The sequence below is a fragment of the Aulonocara sp. 'chitande type north' Nkhata Bay genome, linkage group LG7 (assembly GCF_057382095.1).
Source record: "Aulonocara sp. 'chitande type north' Nkhata Bay isolate Kocher_YH1m ecotype deep benthic linkage group LG7, A_spYH_male_GT1.1, whole genome shotgun sequence".
NCBI classification, from domain to species: Eukaryota; Metazoa; Chordata; class Actinopteri; order Cichliformes; family Cichlidae; genus Aulonocara; species Aulonocara sp. 'chitande type north' Nkhata Bay.
In genome coordinates this window covers 22606253-22631355 of record NC_141350.1, presented here as the reverse complement: position 1 = coordinate 22631355, position 25103 = coordinate 22606253, and the positions used below count along the sequence as shown (strand labels likewise).

The window sequence follows — 25103 nt, the reverse complement described above, 5'->3', positions numbered from 1 at the left end:
AATGTAATCCTTTGTGTCTCATCTCTCACAATTCCCATTGTGCCAAGCAGTGATCCTCCTCTTACTTAGAAGAGTACAGCATTTACAGAAGTATAAATACATCATTTAGGGGATCTCATTAACCATGATAACCATCTCTGTAATATTTTGGAACATTTGTTCACATGCTTTATATTTTGTTCAAGTTGTAACTTAAGAAGCTCATTTCTTCAATTGTTTGAACTGAAACATTTACAGCAGCAAAATTCAGTTGAGGTTTTCTTCTATTCCTGCTCTGTGGTTGGTTCCATTAAACGATTATTTTATTTATTCTCTACACTTGATAATTTTGTCATCAGATATAGTCAGTATAGTGTAAAAGGTCTGCTGAGCTGGATACAATTTTAAACAACGCATAGTTAATGCATAGAGCGCAATCCTTTTTCTTCAGGTACAGCTAATGGTTTCAGATAATTGTTTAACTGTGTTTGTGTGTGTTACCTTAATGTTTAGCTCCTTTGCCACCAGACTGGGGCTGAGGGGCAGTCGGCAGCTGTTCCTCTGAAAGAAGTTCTGAATGTTTTCAAGGCCCTCCTGGAGTGCAACCTAACAAACGCAAACATGCAGATAGGTAAATACACATACACGTTTAGAAAGGACATTCTACATGGCCTTTAACACACGCACGAACACACATGTGCACATGCTAACCTGTCGTGTAGATCCACCAGCCTGTCGGACCCTCTCAGCAACGGCTCCCAGCAGCGTGACCAAGTGAGTCTGCTTCTCCAGCTCTGCCCTCAGCCTGGCTCCGCACAGACACAGCAGGACACCCAGCACCCGCTCATAGCGCTGTCCCCAGGTGGAATCTTGCACAGCATCCTTTAGCAGCCTGCAACCATTGTAGATATGGTGATGACCACTTTTTAAAATACATTTTCTTCACATCTATCACATGATTTCTCATATACATGTTCTTAAAGTCTTTAGGATTGTAATTTTTATTTATTTTTTGGCTGTACACTTACCAATAGAGGTAGTGTGCTATGTTTATGTTGCCTTGTGCTCTGGACAGCAAGAACATGACGAGGGCGTTTTTTAGGTGACACTCAAACTTTATTGCCTGGTGGGCATATGAGGAAACAAAAAACAGACTTTGAATTTTAACTGAAGGAATTGTGAGTGAGCACATGAGAAAAAGAATTTTAATAAAGAGGGAATAAATAGATTTAAAGTGGATGTAAAGCACATATTTTAGTGCAGACCTTTGTACATATAGCTATACCTGTACGAGCTGTGGCAGGTAGTCAGCCAGCTGATCATCGCTGCTCTTCTCAATCCAACTAACAGCCACGCTTCTCACCTCAGTATCTGCAAACCTACACAAACATACATTACAATGAGAGATGGGAGACAACGCACACATTCTATCCTCCTTTATATAAGTAAGGAATTTTTGTATTTGTAAAAATCTGTGTGTGTCTAAGTACTGAGCTCACGCCGTACTTTGAGTCAAGTAGCTCCAGCGCTGTTACGGGGGGCAGGGTGGGCCAGTGGTGCAGCAGGGAGTGAATATGAGCCATGCTGGCCCAGTCCCAGCTGGGCGCACTGGCCAGTACCTTAGGGAGGCTGCTGGGGTGGTCCCTCCGACAGTGGAGCCTATGGTCCCACAGCAGCTGGTGGTCTGCTCGCTTCAGCCTGGGGACAAAGGAGGAGGGGGGGGGGGGGGGGGGGGGGGATATGTCTAAATGCTGTTTACATAAAATTAAAAGAAAGACTTCAACTCAAAAGTTTTTGAGTTACACACGTGTTTAAAAAGATTTGGTCATGACATCTCAAAACTCAGAAATCTCAAAATTATTAAAGACTCAAAAGTGATATTTAAAACAGACTGGGCCCTTTCAGCAGAATCCTACATAATGCAAAGCGAGCAATAAAATCTCTATAGTTGCAATGCACGTTTAAACAGGAAACTGAACACAAATTGGAAGGACTTCCTCCTTTTATGGTTACATATCTGTCGCATGTTTCACTAAGGTCGACTGCTAGTCCCTGAAAGACAACTAAATCACTTTTTGATGCTCTGCTTTAAACCCAAATCCTGGAGATTACTCCCCCCCTCCCCCCCTGACCCCTCAAATAAAAAACTCCAACTTGTACCTGACCCCGACCTTCCAGTAGTAAATAACAATTAAACTGCCTGCTTCAGGGAGTAAAGGAGTGTTGCACACACAAAAAAGACAGCTCCCGCTAAATAAGCACTGATGTGGCTCCACAAGCCCTGTGTCCACAGAGGCTACAGAAATGAATGGACAGGACAGCAAACAGGCGGTGAGAGCCCAGTGAGAGAGAGCTCTGCGTTAAAGTGCCGGTTGAGTCTCGCGGATGTTGGCAGCGTGGAGAGGAGATTTGGCTGGCAGCAGGCATAAGAGAGCATTTAACTGGGCCCGTAGCAGCTGGATGAACACAGACACGCTGGAGCAGACAACAGAGAGGCATGTACTGGGAACTGTGGCTGGCAAAGTCAGCAGCATCTTTTTAAAATCCCTTCTTAAATCTATTAAGTCTAATGGATTTTAGGTGGCCTGAAAGAAAGCCAAAAAGCTGCCTGCTTAATGGGAGACTTAACTAGAAATACTCTTTCTGTGCATATCTTTTTAAACTCTCATAACCCCAAGCACTGCAAGTCTAGTACAAGCCTAACTGGCATCAAAAGGGCAACGATTAGAATTTGAAAGCGTATACATTAAATTTGATGAGGTGAATTCTATTACAAAGACTGCCTTACACATCCTATTTATAAGCTTTAGAGTCATTTATCCATTTGCATGAAAAGAAAAAAAAAACAAGGAAAAAATTAATAAAAAGAATATTGGGTTTTGTTGGATTTTGGACATATGAAGACAAAATAATTACAAAAATTGAGAAGTTATTAAATGCAGTAGTTGCTTTGAGCCTCTTGAATAACATCTGTTACGTGCATCAGGCTGAGTAACTCCAAGACTCGCTCTCTAGTGGTTTTAACTGATATCAGTGCTTTTATTTGACACCGCAAAATGCTGATACATTAACTGTTAAATACTTCTGAATTCTGCATTACAATCTTTCCCTTATACTTTAGAAAAACACAGGGAATAATCTCCTACCCAAAATTGGAAGCTCGGCTGCAAATTTTCTCCAGTTTTCGTCGGAGGTCAGGGTCCAGCTCCTCCAGTGTGTGGGGCTCAGGGCTGGGGGCTTCTTTGGGTCCAACATACAAAACATCCACTGGTGAGTTGGGGAAGTTCACCTGAAGGTAACAAAAAAACACCAGAGCAGGGCTCAGTTTATTAATAGGACTAAATTTTTAAGCGGAAAGAAATTTTGAATCAAGGTGTACAGCAACCTCACATATTTCTGCAGAGGAACTTGCACACCAGTATCTACTTGTCTTTTAAAGATATTCTCAACAAGCAAAAGCTGAAGATGTCTGCAATCACCAGGAAAGCTACAAAGTGTCTGTTGATGTTTAGGGGTCCAATACTTTAGGCAGTCATTGCCGGCAACAGATTTTCTACTAAACGTGATGATCCTGTTTGACTTAAAATGTGTCCAGTTGGTTGTAAACAACTACAGATGTACTATATGTTAATCCAACACACTGTTCTTTGTATTTGATGTAAAATGACTTAGTTCAGCATCATGAACAGCAGTGCTAATACCAATCATATGCAATCATGTTTCCAAAGAACATTTGTGATAAAAAAAAGATAAAATAAATAAGATGTAATGATTTGCACTACAAAGACAATACATCAAAAATGGAAACTTAAAAAAAAAGAAGAAAAAAGATAGTTGGGAAGAAGTCTGCACTAATGTTGTTGCCAACCTGCAGTACGATTCTTTCTGTTGGTACCCTCTTGCGGCTGCCTGCAGAGCTGGCAGCAGCGGCTGCTCCCTGGGCAGACGTCCACAGACACAACAGTCGGGTGCCCCTAGCAAGCACTCTGCAAAAACAGTCGGCAATAAACAACAAGAGCAAGCAATCCTAAGAAGAATGGCAAGAATATAAAGTTTTATGATCCTTTAATGTTAATTTCTGGCTTGCTAATTTTTTTTATATTTTTTGTTTTAGAGATTCAAAAAAGTAAAAGTTCCTTTACTTTCATCGATTACTTTTAGTGATTAAAATAACATGTAATAATACAGAACGTGTGATAACTAATATGAACATACTAGGTAAAATAAGTGAAAAACATTAAAACATAGGTACAGCCTTTACCGGCTGCTCTTCTTTCCTCACCGTCTGAAATCAAAGAGTGGCATTGAGACCTTGCCCAGCAGCTCTGGGGCTTTCCTTTGCTTGTTTGAGTCTGGGGAGCCACTGGCATTCTGATTCAGCACCCCAAACAGAGCCAGGCTCAGTATGGACTCCAGTGGGAGCACAGCTACTGCTATGGGGAAATTGATCCTTGGACAGACAAAAAGCAGTGTCAGCAGCATGGACAGACAATAATATTACATTATTGTTTGAAAAAACAGAGAAAGAAAGTGAATTGAGTACACTGAAAAGGAAAGACTTACAGTTCATCCCATTTGATGTGGTAGAAGAAGCTCTTATACGTGCCCACTCTCTTGGACTGGACTGGTTTAAACAAGTTCTTGCCATTGTGGGTGAGGGAACACACCAGGAAGTACTTCTCGTAACTGAAACAACCCCAGAAAACGTGTGGTTATTTGTCCACAACTAACTGCATATTCTACTGAACACAGAAAACATTGGGCAAAACACGGAGTTCTATCTAGTAGAACTCTAGTAGTCTGTTGATGGCATGTTGCTAGAATAAAGGTATAAAAAAAAAAGTCATCCAGTATTTAATTTTTCACACAGGTCTGTTTTCAAAAAGTGATTTCCACACGTGCACCAGAGCATGTCTTTTCTACCTAACAGAGAGAATGTAAATTTGAATGGCAATGATTGAAATTGAAGGTGTCGAGTGGATGCCACATGTCCTGTCTCCAACACAATCTAATTGGCGTTTTCAGTAATGACCTTGAGTCTGATGCAGACCATATTCTGTTGTATACTAAATAAATAAAATATACATGTAAATAAAAGAAAACTGATAATGTATTTTCACTACAATCAGCCTGATCTGCTGCTCAGAGCCATCTGTGCTGGCAGCTCTACCACTAGCCGTGGTGTCTCAATATGCTGGCTTCTACTGACACTCCAGATGGAGGACATGCTAGCAACAACAATGCCAAACGCTCAGCTTCAGTAAGGCAGCACTGGTATAACACCACAACACAAACATACTTAGCCACTAATCTGGGACCAGAAATATTGGAATCACTGTGTCCCTCTGCTATAAATATTTTTGGAGGGATCCTCGGAATAACTGTCACTGCAGCAATGTTTGGTGCTGGCTTAAAACAGCTGCTGGAAGAGGCCAAACCAGAGTAAACAGGCCTGTTATTAGACAGTTCCTCTCTTTATAAAAGGCCTAAACGGATGACCAGAAAATTACTATTGAAGGCACACTGCAACAATCCAAAATGATAGATTAAAAACTCTTCCCGTCTTACAGTCAGGGTTACAGCTCCTTTTTTCTTTGATAAGAGCATACAAATTCTTTTCAGATCTTTAGAGATCCTAACGTGGAGGGGGCTTGTCAGAAACGCCCTGATGCTGTTCACCAATGCGTGACAGAGCTGGGAACAGAAAATTCGGTTCAACTGTGTTCCAGACGCACTGAAACTGGACACTGGCATGGAAAAATAAGACACGGGGAGCAACACCAGTGCCATTTGTTTAGTAGAAGAAAACAAGACATTCTGTGACAGTACAGTTTAAGTGACTACTGCTTATTCTGGCACCAATGAAATATGCTCCTCATTCCTAGCTGCTAAACAAATTGTTACTCTATAACACCACATTTGTTGAATCTTATATTGCTATTTGCTAAAAGAGAATTTATCGCTTCTTTGTTCTTGTAAGCATTGCATGCACCTGCAAAATGAAGCAATTATAACTTCAAACTGCTTTCCACCACCTTCTGTCTTTCTTTGATCTTATCTTGCATAAGTAAAACTGGGTGAAGTGTGGGTGGTACTAATAAAACCAAGCAAGTGGGTGATTGTTCATCCATTTGTTCTTACCTAAAAGTTTTAATTATCCTACAGGAAAGAATAAAGTTGTTCAAAACAGCAGCCTTGATAAGGTTTGGTAGAAAATAAAATGTTTTGTTGCAACAAACTTTCAACTTCAGGTTTCATGTGGCTTTCAGCTGTATGCACAAATGACCAGCAACTGGATTATAATAAAGAAAATGCAGATGAAAATGAGAGATCTGTACTTTGTAAAGTGTGACCTACTGTATCAGCAAGCAGGAGTTAGTTTGTTACAAACACCCAAAACATGTAGATTTAATAGGTGTCCCGCATAAATATAATCACCCCACCCAGTATGTTTATATTCAGATCTGCATTCATCCACTGACTGCTTACCTGCTGACCCAGTTGGCTGGTATGCCGTGCAAGGCAAACAGTGTGAACTGAAGGTGGTCTGTGGTGCCAGAAGCTTCTTTGCTTCTCTTCACTTCCACAGCGTCTCCATCGGTAACCTGGGGCAATGGAGGGGAGTGGAAGGAGGAGGATGGAGAGGAGAAGGAGCGCAGGTAGAGCTTGGCCAGGTCATAGATGGCCTGTGTTAGCAACGCCATGCTTTCCTCCACAGGACTGGTGAGACCTGTGGATCCATGTTAGGTCAATATGTTATTAACAATGCATCTACAGCTCACTGTTGCAGTGTATTATAGATGGGAGAGCAAACACAGTACATGATTTTAACTTCATTTTCCTTAGACTGCAAATAATTTGCCAAAATTGTAACACTTTTCAACAAAAGCTGTTTCATCGTAAGGGGTGACAAAGAACTTTGAGCTGAGCTGTTTGAGTCTCACTGTATATTATTTATAGAACTTACCATTTGATGACTGGCCAGATGATGTCAATCCCATCTAGAAAGGAAAGCATGTTGGTCTTAGAAAGGCAAATGAAACTAAGCAATGGTATGAATGAGCTAGCGTGTGTGTGTGTGTGTGTGTGTGTGTGTGAAGTATATATGAAGAACGAACCATGGGTGAGCGTGTCCTGGGTAAATTGACAGAGTGTCTTAGTCTTTTGACTGCCTCTGTGATGGCTTGGGTCTCCACCTCATCTAAAGCACAGCACATGTTCTTTACAGTCTGCACCAGCCGATCCACTGTCTTATACTGGGTACTCTAAACAGAGACACAGAGCAGGTTAGTACAGCAACAAACTTCTGCATGCTAAAATTGCATCATTTAGTAAACATTATTTCGTTCTGGAGAAGGTAGCTCAAACACATCTTGAAGCACTCATCAGCAACATGCCAGTTTTAGGGTTGTATTGTCTCACTCCCCCATTCAGGCTGCATTCAATTAACTCACAACAACAAGCAATGGCTGAAAAACATTTTTGTAGAAAACTGCCTTCCAAGAATGACCTGGTTTACTAACACGCATTTCAACAGACACAAAAACGGGCAGGGAATTTGAAAACAATGTTTGGGGTATTTTACGACATTATTAGTTTTTATTAGACTAAACTTTGAATTTTTTTTTTTTAAACAAACTACCATCCTAATCATTTAACAATATTTTCTCTAATTGCACGTACCTCATTCTGTAGACAGATGTTGACTTGATTGTGATAGCCTTCCAAATAATCAGCCAGACCTTGTCTTCATGAAGAGACACAGATATTAGGCGTGATCAAACAGTTCTTGAATCAGAGACATTGAAAAAGACACAAAAAAATCCCCCTCCAAAAACAGATGAACCTCATGTGATTTAAATTTGGCGAATCCCTCCATCAAGACAATCTTCTTGCTGACTTTTGCTTTTAGTGCAGCTGCCATTTCTAGATCGCTCTGTGAACATTCTGCTTGTGTGTCCCTCCACTGTTTTAAAACCATTACCTTTCAACTTAATTTCCATTTTGGGGAACGTGATGAAGTAGTAGGGATACAAGTCTGGTGAGCAAGATGGGACAACTGTGCTTATGTGGCAAAAAAACAAGAAAAAAACAAAACAAAAATCATATTTGTTTTCAATGAGTCATGTTTGACAAGTGCTATAGTTCTTCTCCCTTAGACACCTCAGGAAATTACATAGGCAACATCATCACAGTGCTGCCTTCTTCTCTTTGAATGAAAGCTGCTGAAAAGTGCTCCATTCAGAGGTGGGGACTAAATTTTCAACACCATTTGATGAATGTATATTTGCTCTTGGCATACATTTGAGAACCAGAGTGCAGAATGGCAGAGTGCACAGTAAAAAAGGGGTGAGAAAGAGACTCCCAGGGAGCAGTCTAAAAATAGCAGCAGCAGTGGAAGCCACCCAGAGGAGAAGTAGACTTTGAAAGAAAGCCAAATTAATATCAGGTAGAGTTTATGTTTCTTCTGGGGGGTTTTTAAAGGCAGGCTTCAATTATTTTTTTAATCACATCTAACTTTTCTGGAAAGAGCCAAGAGAGGATTTAAAATAAGTAAAATAACAGTAGGAGTGAAAATACAGGACTAATCATCAACTGAAAATGGAATACTAAGTCTGCTTGTTCTGAAGTTGTTTGTGACATTTCTAACTAATGTAGGATGCTCAGACCTTGTGACATTCTCCTTAAAAGGCCTCTCCACCAGGCCCAGGTGCTTCTCTAAGTTTATGGTAGACTTGTCATCTTCTGCCTAAGTAAAAGAAGGAAAACAGCAACAGTCTATCAACCAAAAGTATATCAGTCAAAACACGATTTTACCATATGAAGACTGCATGTTGTTGGTTTTCAGGAGTGGGTAAGGAGCCCATATGATAGGATGACAGAGTAACTCACAGTGCGTGCCAAGTCCCTTCTCATAGTTGAGTGAGAGAGCAGTTGTAATGTGATCTCATTCTCCCACTTCCTGCAGTTCTGAACGTACTCATGGCTGCCCAGGCTGTGTTTACTGTGGCACGTAGTGACAGATAAAAAGGGTTTAAATCAAAAAAGAAAAGAAAAAACAAACAATTATATGTTAATATTATAGAGCAGTTGTTGAAAACATTTTAAAGGAAGGTTTTAACTAGAGATGGCACGATACCACTTTTTTATGTCCGATACCGATACCGATATCATAAATTTGGATATCTGCCGATACCGATATGAATCCGATATAGTGTTTTTTAATCAACAAAACTGTTTTTTAAAATATCTTGCTGCATTTTGCAAGTCTGCAAGTTCATACTCAAGTTTAAAACAACAACTACACTAAAGCTATTCTGTTATACCTGTATACAAAAAAAATATTTCATAGTTCAGCAATACTGATCAATCTAATAAACTTAGACCTACACCATCCTCCCTATTCTGGTATTTTAAAGAGTACTTAGCGTAAATATTAAGCAACCTAACTAATAGGGTTCCAACTCCCAGCAACAACAAAAAGAAATAAATAAAAAATAGGGAACCACCCCTCACGCGCCACCTCATGATGCTTAATCGACGTAATCAACCTTAATTTGATGCAGTGTGAAAAAAAATGCACAGAAATCAATTATTTTTCAAGAAATATTAAATAGATTCAACATCTTTCTTCAACAAAATTGCAGACTGCACAGATGGTACCTTCCCAAAGTAAAAAGTACTATAGCTTACTAGGGTATATATTAGACTTAATAGTCACTATATACAGTAATTGACTTCTATTCATTTTACATCAAATTAAAACTTTGGGTGTCAGATAATTATTTATTAAAAGCTCAGCATTTTAAATGAGGATAAGAAAGAAAAGTATGTCTTTGTGCCCCCTTTTCCCTGTTCATGCCCTATCGGCCCCCCTGGCTAAACTTTGCTAGATCCGCCCCTGCACAGTTACCAGCGTCAGCTACGTAGAAAAAGATCCTGGTGTAGAAAGAAATATTAAATAAATTCTAACAACAGCTTATCAAGCTTAAACGTTCTGCTGTTGTTCAGCCGCTGGTTTCCTCTTTCTGGTGCAAAGTGGGCCAAAAACAAACAAGAGACACGGACTCGCGACAGAAAAGCCGATCAGCTGATCATTTAAGCAGTTTCACGATTGAAGTAGCAGCAGGAGAGCGAGAGGCAGTCGCTCCATATATCGCTTGTTAAGCTTAACGTGGGAATGCTTTACAAACATTCAGAGATGGACTTACACACTTGCTTTACTTCTCTCGGGGATAACTTTGTCGGAGATGAAATGCCAGGTTGCTAGCGAAGCTCCACATGCTATCCAGACCACCGACAGGTCCGGCATGCCACAGCTGCTCTATCACGTGATGCATACTGCTCCGACTGCTAACGTTCTGAGGTGAGTTACGGCGTGTTGCAAGTTTTGTGAGGTGCTTTCGTGATATTTAATGGATCGGATTACATTTTTTATTTTTCTCCGATATCCGATCCAGTAATTTAGGTCAGTATCGGACCGATACCGATACGTAATATCGGATCGGTCCATCTCTAGTTTTAACAGAAAGGGGTTAACCCACTGATGGTGTATACATTTCTCTAAAAGACAAAATAATATTTGCTTATATTTGTGCCTATTTTTAGCAAATGGGCCATTCAATGAAAACAAAATCAATCAATGCCAGTGACAGAGTTACAGACCCTCGAAGAATAATTTCATCCCAGAGGTGGGATGAAATTTTGCACTTTTTTTCCCCAGCATTTTTTAACCACGATAATTTCTTAACTACAGAAGATAGACATATTTAATGTTCAGGGCTAAAAAACATTTGTAAGCTCTGTTAAAAACAAAATAAATAAATCAGTATTTTTATACTCGCAGTGTCAGATTCTAAAGGGGAAAAAAAAGATTCCTTTTATATTTAAAGAATCCAAATCTCTGTTTCAATAACAAAACTGTGTCTGTGTGACAAAAACAAGCACTGGTACCTCACATATTTTTATCCATTTTTGATGAAAACTCTGAAAACTGTATTTTTGGTAAACTCTGTAGGATCATATTATCAAGTGGGATATGGTGCTGGTCAAAACAAGTTACCGTTCTCCTTAAAGGTTTTAAAACACATGTTGATACCAGACTCGTATTTTTTCTAATACAGTAAAAGTTTTCCTTGCTAGCTTACTATAAATTCCAATAATCCAAAGATGTAATCCATAATAAAAATACAAGCACTTAAACAACATATGTTTAAAAGTATAAAGTGATGGTTACATACATAATGATTTTACAGTAAATGGTATCGTAGTTCTGAGTGTAGCCAGTGCAAGATTATTAAGCTTTATTCCAGCAAACGGTCGTGCAACAAACACAGCATTAATTTAGCCAGCAACTGATGATGACAGATTAAACACGTTGCCAAGATAGGAGACTCACAGACAAAGAGATGAAAGAGAGAAACTGAGAAAGAGAGTAAAAAAATGGATGAGAAAATAAACTTATTAGAAACTCCTGGGAGAAGTGGCTTCTCACATGCCAGTGTATTAGAAATACTCACTTTTGTAGCACCTCCTCCCGGCCACAGACTTTGAGCAAATAGCTGGAGAAGTCTACCTTGTCCAAGTCATCATGGACCCAGCACAGAGTCTGACTGATCAACAGCTCCACTGGAGAACTCACTTAAGGAGAAAAAAAAAGGTATGAGAATTATCCAGAGACAATAATGAAGAAAAGAGAAGAAGGTAATCATGAAAGAGAGGTAAACGTGGAGCAGAGGCAAAAGATGGAAAGATCAACAGATGGAGAGGAAAAGGTAATTATGGAACAAAGCTGAGCACACGACCTACTGGGTTAGCATTAAAAAATACATTTGGAGCATTCTCAAAACAATTCACCACAGCATACCTGACAAACAAAAAAAAGACTAATTTGAATTAGAAAGATTAAAAGGTAAATAGCCAGTTCCAGTTGCTTTTTTTGTGAGACTTGACCACAATACGTTTCTGAGGCTGTTAAAAAGCTGTTTTTGCAGGTGTAGGAACCGAACTCTAAATCTTATAGTGATCAAAATTCCTTTCTAACCACAAAACACATCCTCCCAGGTTCTGAACAGTTCGTGTTTCATATTTCAAATCAAACCAGTTCTCGAATCAAAGGCATTACCGCAGAACGCTGTGAAATGATATTAAGGGGGATTCTAGGCATTTGCGTGTCCTACGATACCTGATGTATCAGGCCAAGCGAAGCTTAGGTGGAGAGCGTAACTTGACACACAGCAGATTATTCTGCTGTTTACCTTCTTCAACTGAGTTTTTAAGCACACTGAATATACATAAACACAGGCTGACAGATAAAAAGACAGACACAGACTCTTCACACACAGAAACATCTAGACGTTGGATTAAGCACACATGCTCAGGTTACTTAAAAGAAGTTCATATTGACACACACGGAGCTGGACCACCCCTGCCTAAAGCAATAACACACCACCCTCCACCCTTTGGAGGAATGGTGAGGCTTTTCTTGCTGCTTAAGCAAGCACTGCAATGCCTGTGTGGCAATGGTGGTCATATATGTGCTACAAGAGCATTTTATAACAATGCAATTACACAGACTATGCCTCATTTTGGAAGTATTCTGAACTGGTAATGGAATTCCCAGCGGGCATATTTGAGGGCACCAGTTACAAGAGGAGAACATTCCGAAATCACATGTTAACCATTTCACACATGACTGGGGAATGGTGTTGGTGGAGTCACACTCGAACAAAAATATTAATGGTTGATTTAGTGCACATGCACGCACGCGCACAGAACTGAAAACAAAGTGAGACCAACAAAAGTTACTTTTTGTTACAGTGCATGTCAAATCCCTTTTATGTAGAATCCGAGTAAGAGGGTCAGAAGTCACTCTACACTTGTTAAATCTACAAGGCAAAGATCGGAAAGGTGTGAAGAGAGGAAATAGAGATTTATATTTTTGTAACAAGTCCAATTGTCAGAGAGAATCAAAGAGGGGGAAAAAAAGAAGAAGAAAAAAAAAGAAAAAGAGGCCCACAACAGCAAAGGGAAAACCACAATAAGAAGAAAAGTACCATGCTAAAACATAACAGAAAGTGGAAGAGTTTAAAGTTGATAATTAAAGCATACTGTATTAGTGATTCTATGATACTAAGAATTTCAGGCCATCCATCCGTCCCATGGGGGCAGCAGCCTAAGAAGACCTCCAGACTGCCCATCTCCACAGCCACCTCCTGTAGCTATTATGGGGCGAACACCATGGCATTCTCAAGCCAGCTGAGAAATGTAATGTCACCAGTGTGTCCTGGGTCTAACCCAGGGCCTCATTTCAGTGGGACATGCCTAACACACCTGACCTAGGAGGCATCCTAGGCAGAGGGCCAAACAACCTCAACTGGAGAGCCCTGACAGCTTTCAGAGGAAACCAGTTTCCGTTGCTTGTATCCACGCTCTTATTCTTTCAGTCACTATCCACGGGCCGTGGCCGAAAGTGAGGGTGGGAATGCAGATTGAAGAGTACATCTATAGCATCAATTCACCACAGCAGACCGGTACATCGCACTCATTACTGCAGATGCTGCACCAATCGATCTGTAAATCTCTTGCTCCTTCTTCCCTTCCTCTTGAACAAGACCCTGAGATACTTAAACTACACTTGGCAACTTATTCCCAACTCCAAGTGGGTACTCCACCCTTTTCCGGTTGAGTACTATGGGCTTAGACTTCTAGGTGCCAATTCCCATTCCAGCCACAGCCAGTTTGATTTCTGCATTTTAGTTTAGTTAGACGTTACCTATTAAAAGTTCTTTCTGACAGAGGTTTTTTTTTTGTAGGTGAAAGATTTAAGAAACATGGTGTTGTCGCCTCTCCAACACCCTCCCAGCAGCAGACGACAACCCGGGTCTTAGAATTTCACTTCTGTCATTCTCTACACATTTACTTCTCACTTCAAGCAATTCTCATTCTCTTACGCGAAGTCTGTACCTTTGGCACAGAGTTTCTTCATAAATATCATTCTTTGGTTTCTCTCCTTTATAAATCATCTCTTTACTCCCTTTAGCTTGTCACATTTTTTGCTCCATCCTCTTTTGTAATTCTTAAATGTATTGCTTCCTCCCCTTCTCACTCTCTTCCATCTTCCCTCTTCAGCCACAGTATGTAAGGAATCCCTGAGAAGGCAGCAGCAGTTCACAGCCAAACTTTACAACAATCAGTTATTTCTCTGTCGGCCTATTCTCTACAATATGAGCACAGTCAAAGATTTCAGAAGGGCACAAACATTGTTTTTAATAAAATACACTTTCATTTATAATAAGAAAATCAGCTGCAAGTGGATGCACCACTAACAAAGTCACAAAATTTTGAGGCTTCCACAACAGATAAAAGATGAGCTACTGGGTGATAAATAAGAGAAGATGAAGATCAAATAGAATGTGTGAAGAAAAGAAAAAACTGAAAAAGATGGAGACAAGAAGGTGCAGAGTAGATGGGAAAAATTTCTCATGTGGCATTTTTAATTTGTAGTTTCTGAAAAAAGGACAAGACCAAAAAGTGGGTGAATGAAGAGCAACACTGAGAAAGGTTTAGGGTTAGCTTTGAGTTGAACTAATGAAAAAGACATCACTCATGGACAAAAGAACCCTATTTAGAAAGTGACTGGGAAGACAATGTAAACTATGATAAGAAGCAGGAACCTACAAAAAGCAAAAAAGTATTAAATACATTTCTCATAGGTTTTTTGATTTTGAACTGGGCTTTTCAGAGTGGTGCCTATGTCATAAGTAATATATATGTACACACTAAGGCCTGAGAACTTGTCTATGTCTAAGAAAATATGTTTGGTGTTAAAACGAAACAAGCATCATGGTTTTTTTTCGGGTATGGACACAGACAGTAAGATGCAAAATAATCTAGATATACACTCACACACAGACACACTGATCCTCAAAGACCCAGACAGTGGTGAATTTGGTCACACAGTTGGAATAACATGTCCAACAAAAGAGCGCAGTGGACTGCCTGACAGCCTCCAGTGTGTTTGGCTTCAGATCCTTAAAGACATGTCAGTCAGAGCGGTTGTAGATTTGTATGTGAATAAGGAGGGGTTAGCCAATTACAGCTCCCCAAATAAACAGGGAACTAAACCAAAATCCTTAATAGGACCTTGAGGAGGGAAAAAAAACACAACAAAAACTAACTCCACTTCCTTTTGCCCAACATGGCTACTGAATGGTGAGGGCACAAACCTTTATCTGTGTGGAAAAGGAACATAATATAATTCCCACGACAGAAAAAAAATGAAAAGAAAAATGTGTGTGCGAAGAGTTTGGCAACTGTGAATGTTGTTTCCTCCTTCAGAGCTCTCTTATCTGAAATTGGAGCTGCTCGCTCTTAAAGGCAAAGAGGCACAAGTTTCCTTTTTAGCCAATTCACGTGGTGTCCCATCCGTACAGGAATTTGGCATTTTGCACCAGGAAGCACTGTTTTGAAAGTCGCTAAGAATGGATCAAGCAATTGTCTGAAGAGTCTGAACCACAGGTTTGAATCATCACCAGTTTTTCAGCTTTCTGACTAACAAAGACATTGCCTATGGACCCCCTGCAGTAAGGAGATGTGCGAGTGTATAAATTGGATTTATGACAGTAGTTTTTTTGTTTTTGTTCTTTTGCACCAACAGCAAACTCTTTGGGCTTCTTAACAGGTTATTATGCAACAATTTTAGAACAGTTTGAGATCAAATAGGGGTGCATCCAACAAATAAGCTAAAACAAACTTGACACCTCTTTGGTTCCTTCATAGTGGCATTTGTATCACGTGACGTATCAAGCACATATTCTGTCCTTTCATCCTGTAAAGAACTGATTGAAACACGGCTCATAGAACAGACAATTTCTGACTTTGTTCAGATGCTTACCGTCACAGGTGAAGGTTACAGGCTGCTGAGAATCAGAGATTTCGATAGAAACCTTGACAGAACAGCTATTATCACCACCACCATTTCTCTGGGTAATGACAGGGCTAAGGACGAAGCCAGGGTTGGTTGCAATGTCATCATGAGGGAATTTGGAACGTAGGCTGGTAGGGGGAGAATAAAAATGTTAATAAAGAAAAAAAAAATCAGAATACAAACGTACAGCACTTTCTGCTATTCATATTTTGGTCTACTTGGCCAGTGAAAATACATTAGGGGAAGCCAAGGCAAGCCAAGCATATGAATCAGCTGGCTTGGATGAGACTACTAAATGCAGGATGGGCAGTGTAACAGGAAAAATGGATGGAGGGGAGAAAGGAGAGCAAATCTGAATAGCACATTATGATTACACACATGGAAAAGATCCTATAAAATCACTGAAAACCAATTACTCTCCAGTCCCAAGAAGCTTCCATAAGGCCTCAAATTAGTCATCTGTAAGTGTCTGATGTTGACCGACAATGTTATGAAAATGCCCCCCCTACCCCCCCACCATGTTCTCTCAACAGAATCCATGCAAACCATTTGTTGACCCACAAGCATGCAGGGAAGTTGTTTGGCAAACGACAGTGGGTGTTGACTTTATTAACACAATGAAAATGGATTCTCCAAGCAGAGCGTCATCTTTACTCCACCCAAAATAACTACCGGAGTGAGAAATTCTGTACAGCCTCAAGCAATGAAGAGAATTGAAACCATGCAATTAAGCAAATGCATGCATGAAATTCTATATTTGGTAAAAGCATCTTTTTAGGCAGTTACAACCAACTAAAAGTAATTTCTGTGGCTGTGTGCTTCACTGCCTACAGGCCGCACTAAAGGGGCAGCCTTTGGATCAAAAAAAAAAAAAATGAAACCAACATCCAAGGGCAAAAAACTGCAGTTAGTGTAAATGTCACTTAAGACTATCTTAAAATTGACAGAATCCCACATGCCTAACTAAAAATGTGTATTTATAGCCTGGAACAAAAAAAAAGAAGCCTTTGGCCACTGTGGATCGTTTCATTTATAAAAACTATGAGGAGGGTGAATGGATCCTTCAACAGACAGGTGTCTCGACAAAAGTAGCAGTAGCCTACAAGGACTCCCCTTAAACTTAACTATTGACTTGTGGCTCCACTCTTTCATCCAAAGATAGTGATTCTTTTGCTCTGAAAACCAATATGGCGAAGAACTGAGACTGCAAACGAGTAACATCTCCCTACATTCATACATTTCTCTACATCCATCATTTACACCGTTTTAACTTATCAGTAGAACTAATGGCTCCAACTTGTGAAGATCCTGTGGTATGTGAAACGTGACTTTGTGAGCGGTTTAATAAATTGTTTCATGTTTATATTTAAGCATATAAGAAAGGCAATGGCAAGAAGAGGGTTCTTACGATGCTATGTCTTCACAGAAGGCAACGATCTCCAGGTTCTGTGCATCCTGTTCTTCCAGGGCGTCATTCTTTACCAGAGCGTTTCCTTTTCCCTTCTCCTACAGGAGCACAGTCAAACATGTAGATACCGAGTCAGAGAACTAGAATAAAACATGAATAACCTACCTACATATTTCAAAAGACAAGCAGGGCACAAAGAAAGCAGCGGGGGTATGGCTTCAGTGGCATTCGCTTTTAGTACGTTCAATTAAAATCTCCATATATCAGTGTAAAGGTGCTAAGGTTTAGCAATGCTAAAGGTCTTCACGGTGATTTGTGTTGATTGTTGGTGGTGGACTATTGAAAGGGCAGTTTGATTAAAGACAGCTCAGAGCTATGAATCCTACAGGGAATGAACATGTCAGCAATGGCAAAAGCTTGATGCCTATATAGTTTCCCAGCTATTTTATGCTGCTGCCTCTTAACCTATGGTCAAGCAGTAGTTTGGTTCAAGTCAAAATAAACATGACAACAGCTGAACTGGATATTTCTTACACACAATTTTTTTCTTTTTTAATCTCAAAATAATTTTAAGAAGTGAGAGTTCTAAATTTGTCTTGATCCAGCTCTGTCACTCACAGCCCAAATCCTGAGACAGCCCACTGGGAGTTACTCCAAGATTCCTGGAGGCTGGCCCAGTGCCGGGAACTCACAGTTACACTGTGCTCTTAACTGTGGTTCGACTGCCAGCAGCTGAGGAATGCACTTCCTGTGGTACAGGAAATGAGAAGTGAAAGGGTCCTGCCCCTTCCGGTGCTAGGCTCTAGGCGGTCTAAATAAAGTGCTCAGTCATGCGTTGGAAATCTGTGACTCTGACATAATTCCCAAAGAAGTCTGAGGACTGTGGGAAGGGAAAGAAAGAAAAGGGATGAAAGAAATATCTTAAATGCCATAATAAGAGTTTGGTTCTCCATTCAGAGACTTCTGAGGAATTCTGAATCCAGTTTTTTGAGGAGCTTGGTGGGGAGTATGGAGCTGAGCTTCTATGTTTTGATGACAATAAAACTGGACAACTAGCTTTTTTTTTCTCTTTTTTTTTTTTTTTTTTTTTACAGCTTGTAATGTCCTGCTAATTTAACCCACACAATTCCTTTTATGGGAATTTTTTTTTCAGATTTTCTTGAGCTGCTCCTGGATCAAGTCTTGTGGGTTTTATGGAAGTCATCACGCAAGACTTGTGTAATGACTGAATAATTAAACAATGCAAATTAAAAAATTAATGAACATATAAACGAGCAAAAATAATAACAAACAAACAAACATACGGTAACAAAGAGATGGAACGTAGTCAGAACTGACTGGATTGCACTACCGGAAGGCAACATTGCAGACATTGAGGACAGCTACAAGTACCTGGGGATCCCACATGCAAATGAGAACCACTAAGAGGCTGCTAGGAAAGCTGCAACCACCAAGTACCTGCAGTGGGTCAGGCAAGTCCTGAGGAGTCACCTGAATGGTAAGAACAAGATCATCAACACCTACACCCTGCCGGTGATCAGGTACGCTGCTGGGATAATAGGCTGGCCAAAGGAGGAGATGGAAACCACTGACATCAAGACAAGGAAGCTCCTGACCATGCACAGAGGGTTTCCACCCCAAATCCAGCACCCTGAGGCTATACACTAAGTGGAAGGAGAGAGGGGTTGGGGACTTGTGAGTATCACAATCATTGTCTAGGATGAGACAACAAACATCCAGGAGTACATCAGGAAGATTGTCACAACTGACCATGTGCTTAGTGAATACAGGCAGCAGAAACCCAAGAAAGAAGAGGATCAAGGGGAGGAACCATCATGGAAGGACAGGCCCCTGCACGGTATGTACCACCGGCAGATAGAGGAGGTAGCTGACATCCAGAAATCCTACCAGTGGCTGGACAAAGCTGGACTGAAAGACAGCACAGAGGCACTAATCATGGCAATACAGGAACAAGCTCTGGGCACAAGATCCATAGAGGCTGGGGTCTACCACACACGGCAAGACCCCAGGTGCAGGCTGTGTAAAGTTGCCCCTGAGAGAGTCCTGCACATAACAGCAAGGTGCAAGATGCTAGCTGGCAGGACATACATGGAACGCAAGTGGCCGGCATAGTATACAGAGACATCTGTGCCAAATATGGCCTGGAAGGACTGAGATCAAAATGAGATACGCCCCCTAAGGTGGTCCAAAATGACCCAGCTAAGATCCTGTGGGACTTCCAGATACAGACGGAAAATTGGTGATGGTTACCCAACCGGACAAAGTGGTGGTAGACAAACAGAGGAAGATGGCTGTAGTGATAGAGCGAAGCGATACCAAATGACACCAACATCAGGAAGAAGGAACATAAGAAGTTGGAGAAGTATGAAGGGCTTAGAGAAGAGCTCGAGAAGATGTGGAGGGGGAAGGCAACAGTGCTCCCAGTGGTAATCGGAGCACTCGGTGCAATGACTCCCAAGATAGGCAAGTGCCTCCAACAGATCCCAGGAACAACCTCTGAGACCTCTGTAAAGATACTGTGCAGGACCATCAAGCTCCCAGGTCTCGGGTAGAGGACCCAAGGCCAAAATTTGGGACCGAAAATCCCTGCAGGGATGAAGTAGAGTGGGTTTCTGCCCTGCAGTTTTTTTGGTGTCAAACTTTGTCTTAAATACCGTATTATCATCTACACATTACTCTACTGGAGAATAGTAGCAAATCTGTCAACATGGTATGTCTGAACAAAACATAATTATCAAGGTTGACTAAATAAATAAATAAATAAGGGTCAATTCTGTAACCCGAAAAGTACTGAGTGATCACATTTTCATATGTTTTACTTTCCGCATACGTGAAGGAATCTCGGTTCGAAGGGGGAAAAAGTTTTAAACAGCAAACAAACAAAAAAAAAATCAATAAATACATACAGGACAAACAGAGTGAGAGAGAGAAAGGTATCAAACAAAAAAGAGAATGAAACTAAAAAACAAAATAAACCCAAAAAACAGGATCAAAATTGCAAAAGGAAGAAAATGCGAGGAAAGGAACAAAGTAAACCTCAGAAACCCAGCAAAGAATGAGACCAGTAGAGGATATTTGAAGTGTTTATGTTTGGAGCAGGATTGCTGCACCAAAAACAAACATGAGCAGATAATCCAATGAGGTCGTGTGAGCTGACAGGCATAGTACATCTCTCTCTCTCTCTCTCTCTCTCACTCACACACACACACACACACACACACACACACACACACACACACACACACACCGGGCTGTACAGTGAGACAGGCCAGTCTTTGTTTTGGTTGATCAATTTTGTTAGACCCAGACTGAGAGATCCTGGTGTCCAGAGTCATGGGAATGGCTTCGTATGCTTCACGAGCTGATTAGTCTTTAACGCTCCGCCTCCGTTTACTGTGATGTGTGATGACATTGTGTTTCTGGTTTTACAGTCTGAGTACAACAGATTATGATCGTCATGGTGGCTGGCCTTAAAGGACACAGAGAGTATGCTGTGGGACTGGTCACATCAAACCTATCAGTCATGTCTTGAACAATTACTTTCATCTCAGATTCTTACTAAAGACCAAATTCTCCACAAGTATACTGGTGTTACCAAATTTCTCCAATGAATGCACCAGTACACAAACTAGTCAAACACCCTTTCCTTCTAGTACAGCATGGTATTATTCAACCTTGCATGCTAGCTTTATTTGCATAACCTAGTTTTGAATGATGTATGCATTGATGGTGAGTGGATACTACATAAAAATGAAAAAACTTTAATATTAAAAAGGTCATGGATCCCATGACCCTTCGCCATAAACAATGGCTGACAATATAGGTAACGTCTTAAGAACGAAAAAAGAAAAGAAAGGCATGTTTGTTTTTGCCAGCTGAAAAGGAGCTGGGATAAGTCGAGTTTTCTCCAGCTTCAAAAGGAGATTTTCAACAACATTGGTTACCAGCGTTGTCTCACAGCGAGAAGTTCAAATACCTTCATCAGGTCAGACTTTTCAGAGCATAATTTGTATGTTTTTCAAGTGCCCATATGGGATTTTTCTGGCAACTGACTTCCTCACACATATTCCAGGACAGTCATTTTAGGCTAACTGGTGACTAGAAAAGTGATATATATCCAATAGTACAGGGGAGCAATGGTATCCACAGAGAATGTTGTGATCTGCGATGTTAGCCACTTAAGTAGCTTATGTGAACCACTCCCTTTGAAACTGCTGACCTTCACTGTTGCTTTCAAAGAGAGGAAAAGTCAAAGTACAAGCAAGATGACAGCCAGCTTCTGCTGATGTTGGGATTATACTCTGCTGTGTACATGAACACCATGAATAATGACTTCTTTGAAGTCCACCTGAATGGCATAACCATAGATTCTGCACTACAATTTAGTGTCTCTGTCTGAAAGAACCTTCCTGCTCATTCCCTAGCACACTCATGGACGGAGAAATTCCAACAGCAACATTCTCTGTTATCCAATACTTTGTTTCATTGTAATGTGTCTCTAGTTTAGAGAGTTTTCTACAACACACAAAGCATTCCCTTTTCATCACAATGCAATCACAAGTACTGCATTAACCACTGCAGTTGAAAGAAGCAGTCTTTTTTCTTTTCTACTGGTTCAGTTGTCATTTTCCCACCTACACTTTTACTCTCTTCATCAGCCATTCGTAATTCAGGAGCTTTCTTTGGCTTTCCCTCTCAGTCAACGCCCTTCTCATTCTCTCATCCCTCTTATTGTGTGTGTGTTTTTAATAAAAGATAAAAGACATCTTTGTAATGTTATTTTATTTCTGGCAATTTGTTTACATGTACTCATGACAAGATATAGTTAAGGATTGACCAACTAAGCCAAAGAACAGAAAAAAAGTTCTGCATTCAAAAACAATGGCTACTGCGATGTCTGCCTGTGCTTGAGGGGCGCCAACATAGCCACAAATGTGGTCACAGGTAACACTCAAACACTCTCAGAAAGGCACTACTAACTGTTGTCAAGCTTACCACTTTACAGACTTGCAGGACAGATCTTTATTTTGGTGCACAAAGGCTGAAAAATTACATGAATATGTTTTTTTCTGAAACCCAACTTTGGTGAGAATTTCTTCCAGCTAACAGACAAAAAGACTGAAACTTGTCACAAATTATTTCTCATAACTTTCCAAACCTGCTGAGAGGTTTGGAAAAGGTAGAAAATATAACCATCCTGAAAAATGTCCCTATTGGCTCGATTCAGTTCGGGGAGACAGGCTTGTTTGTCCTTGATGTCACGCATCAGTTAGTTGGCCACATTCCGCTTCAGACTGAGACACATCAATTATAAAACACAAGACTCCTGCTTAATCAAAATGACAGATGTAAAATTATCTGTCTTTTTCCTGGGGTTATATACAACAGTTATACAACACAGGCATACTAAATAACACTGAAAGACATAAAATTTCAGTAATATCTTCCTCAGCAATTGTTTAAAGAGAACACCTACGGCAGGGGTGTCGAACTCCAGGCCTCGAGGGCCGGTGTCCTGCAAGTTTTAGATCTCACCCTGGATCAGGACACCTGAAACAAATGATTAGCTCATTACCAGGCCTCTGGAGAACTTCAAGACATGTTGAGAAGGTAATTTAGCCATTTAAATCAGGTGCGAAGGAATCAAGGACGCATCTAAAACCTGCAGGACACCGGCTCTCGAGGCCTGGAGTTCGACACCTGTGACCTAAGGGCTTGAATCTATCCACGTTTTACCAACATTAAGACAGTGACTGACCAGAGTTATTTCTGAAGATGAGCAGCCATCTAAGGCATGCGAGACACATGGCCTAAATGTATCAGAGCACTTTAACTAAGTTCTTGTCAGACAGTCAAAATGCAGCTTTACCTCCAACATCCACACCTTTCCGCTGTCACAATTTGTAGTTTAGGTGATGTTGACGAATGCCTTCAGGAAAAGAGTACTTGAAAGTCTGCCTTGAGTCACAATCAAACATTTACTTACATTTACTAATTTTTTATTTTATTTTAGGATAAAGATAAACTTGATAAACAGTACCAACTACTTCTGGCCTAGTTGACTAATATTAGCATTCAGGCAAATGGCAAATAAGATGACCCATATTTATGTGCTGTACCACATTGATTTCACACTGGTTGAATGTTCAATGAACATGTGAAATGCTGAAACACTTTTAGAACAATTCATTCTCAAGGGTGGACAGACAGAAAAAGACTAGCATGGATCTGACAATTAGAAACCATAGCATGTCAACGACAAATGTGATGTGTAGTGTTGACAGATGAAATAACTGGTTACCAAGTTATGCAGTGATAAAAGCCAGCACCAATGGGATACCACTGGTTAGCATATAACCAGGTGGTGTAGTTAAGGTGTGCAGAAACAGCCACCTGATACATGCAACAAATGACAGCCCCCTGTTGCACCATTGTGATGTTTAGAGTAAGACAGATAAAACCCACTGCAGAATAGTGCGGCCTTACAGCACTTAGACCTAGAAAAGTATGTCAGCTGTCTAGAGGCCGTGTCACATTAAAATGACATAACCACATCCTGAACAAACATATAGATGCTAACCTACCAGAAAAGAGAATAGATTGTGCTAGCACTGCTAACATTTGCCATACTCCGTATACTAATCTGGCATCGTGTTTTTGCGCAGCAAAGTGCCACAGATATTAGCATTTGAAAGATGTTTAGTGACAAACATAAAGAGTGTGAAAAGGCTCAGGAAAAAATAAAACAAAAAAAATCCCTAACATTTGTATATGTTTAGCCATTTCTAATAATCTGATCTTCATTTTGATAGTTCTGACAGAGTAGCCAGGAGAGTGTTAAGTGTCCAACTGGAGTGGTATTGGCCCAGAATTTCACAATTGATGCAACCCTCACATATATTTTTTTTTTGCTTTTTTGTCCAGCTGCTGAGAGCAACTATTCACACTTTCACTTGTGGAATGACTGTAGGACTTGCCCTTCCCTTCAAAATTTAATTTGGCATGCTGATCCCATACAGAAATGAGCTGAAATGTAGCACAAGGAAAATAAAATAAATAAATAAATAAATTAAATTATATTATCATTTAACCATGAGCAATAAATAACTAAGAAAGGAAAAGCTAATTTCTTAAGTGCATGAATGAAGGACCATGTGCGTGTATACTACATATGCAGTCTGTTCATGCTTGTTTCTAACTGAACAAAGTGGCAGTACAGTTTCAGCTGGTGGCTGGCAGTAATTCCATGCCCAGCATCAGCATTGAGTTACAGTGTGTATCTAGACACCAGATAAGTCCTTACCTCTATGTGCAAGCCAAATGAGAATTACCCTAGACTGTCAACATGAAACCTGCACACAAATAGTATTTGGCAAATATGGATATCTGACCAGCCATAAAGTTTTGAGAAGTTACAGAGTAACTTGAAACTGCTTAGCAAAAAAAAAAAAAAAGGCTGGCCAATTCAAACTTCAGATTGTGTCAGAATAGAAAAAATATTGAATAATTAATATTTAACCTGCAAATGACCGCGATTCAACATGGAGGGCAAAATAGAACTACATTAGTCATTGGCAAAGGCCAAGGTGTAAAAACAGAGGCAGTCTGACTTACTGCCAACATGTTGAAACATGGAAAACCATTCCAGACTCCCAGGTGTGCTTGTCTGGAAATACACTCAAGAGATGCTCACAGAAAGTTTGTCTTCCTAGAAGACTTATTGCCCTGAGTCTGAGTTGAGGTCAGGTGTAAAAAAAATATCTTTAA

General features: G+C 40.3%; 1 protein-coding gene and 1 pseudogene across 3 annotated transcripts in view; one reads left to right on the top strand and one right to left on the bottom strand.

Annotated features, from left to right (window-relative positions):
• pik3c2a (phosphatidylinositol-4-phosphate 3-kinase, catalytic subunit type 2 alpha) overlaps positions 1 to 25103 on the bottom strand; it is a 43119-nt gene that overhangs the window by 8244 nt on the left and 9772 nt on the right. For all 3 annotated transcript variants that reach the window (XM_086299447.1, XM_086299448.1, XM_086299449.1), the window contains exons 3-20: positions 17316 to 17413; positions 15875 to 16035; positions 11499 to 11619; positions 8872 to 8983; positions 8649 to 8728; positions 7663 to 7726; positions 7098 to 7244; positions 6947 to 6980; positions 6469 to 6709; positions 4543 to 4665; positions 4262 to 4429; positions 3848 to 3965; positions 3126 to 3268; positions 1486 to 1677; positions 1265 to 1358; positions 1008 to 1102; positions 691 to 871; positions 481 to 585 (exon numbers count right to left, since the gene is read on the bottom strand). In XM_086299447.1, the coding sequence (XP_086155573.1) occupies positions 481 to 585; positions 691 to 871; positions 1008 to 1102; positions 1265 to 1358; positions 1486 to 1677; positions 3126 to 3268; positions 3848 to 3965; positions 4262 to 4429; positions 4543 to 4665; positions 6469 to 6709; positions 6947 to 6980; positions 7098 to 7244; positions 7663 to 7726; positions 8649 to 8728; positions 8872 to 8983; positions 11499 to 11619; positions 15875 to 16035; positions 17316 to 17413 (2277 nt within the window). The remainder of the gene's footprint in view (positions 1 to 480; positions 586 to 690; positions 872 to 1007; positions 1103 to 1264; positions 1359 to 1485; positions 1678 to 3125; positions 3269 to 3847; positions 3966 to 4261; positions 4430 to 4542; positions 4666 to 6468; positions 6710 to 6946; positions 6981 to 7097; positions 7245 to 7662; positions 7727 to 8648; positions 8729 to 8871; positions 8984 to 11498; positions 11620 to 15874; positions 16036 to 17315; positions 17414 to 25103) is intronic.
• On the top strand, positions 18624 to 20451 carry LOC147325126 (uncharacterized; annotated as a pseudogene).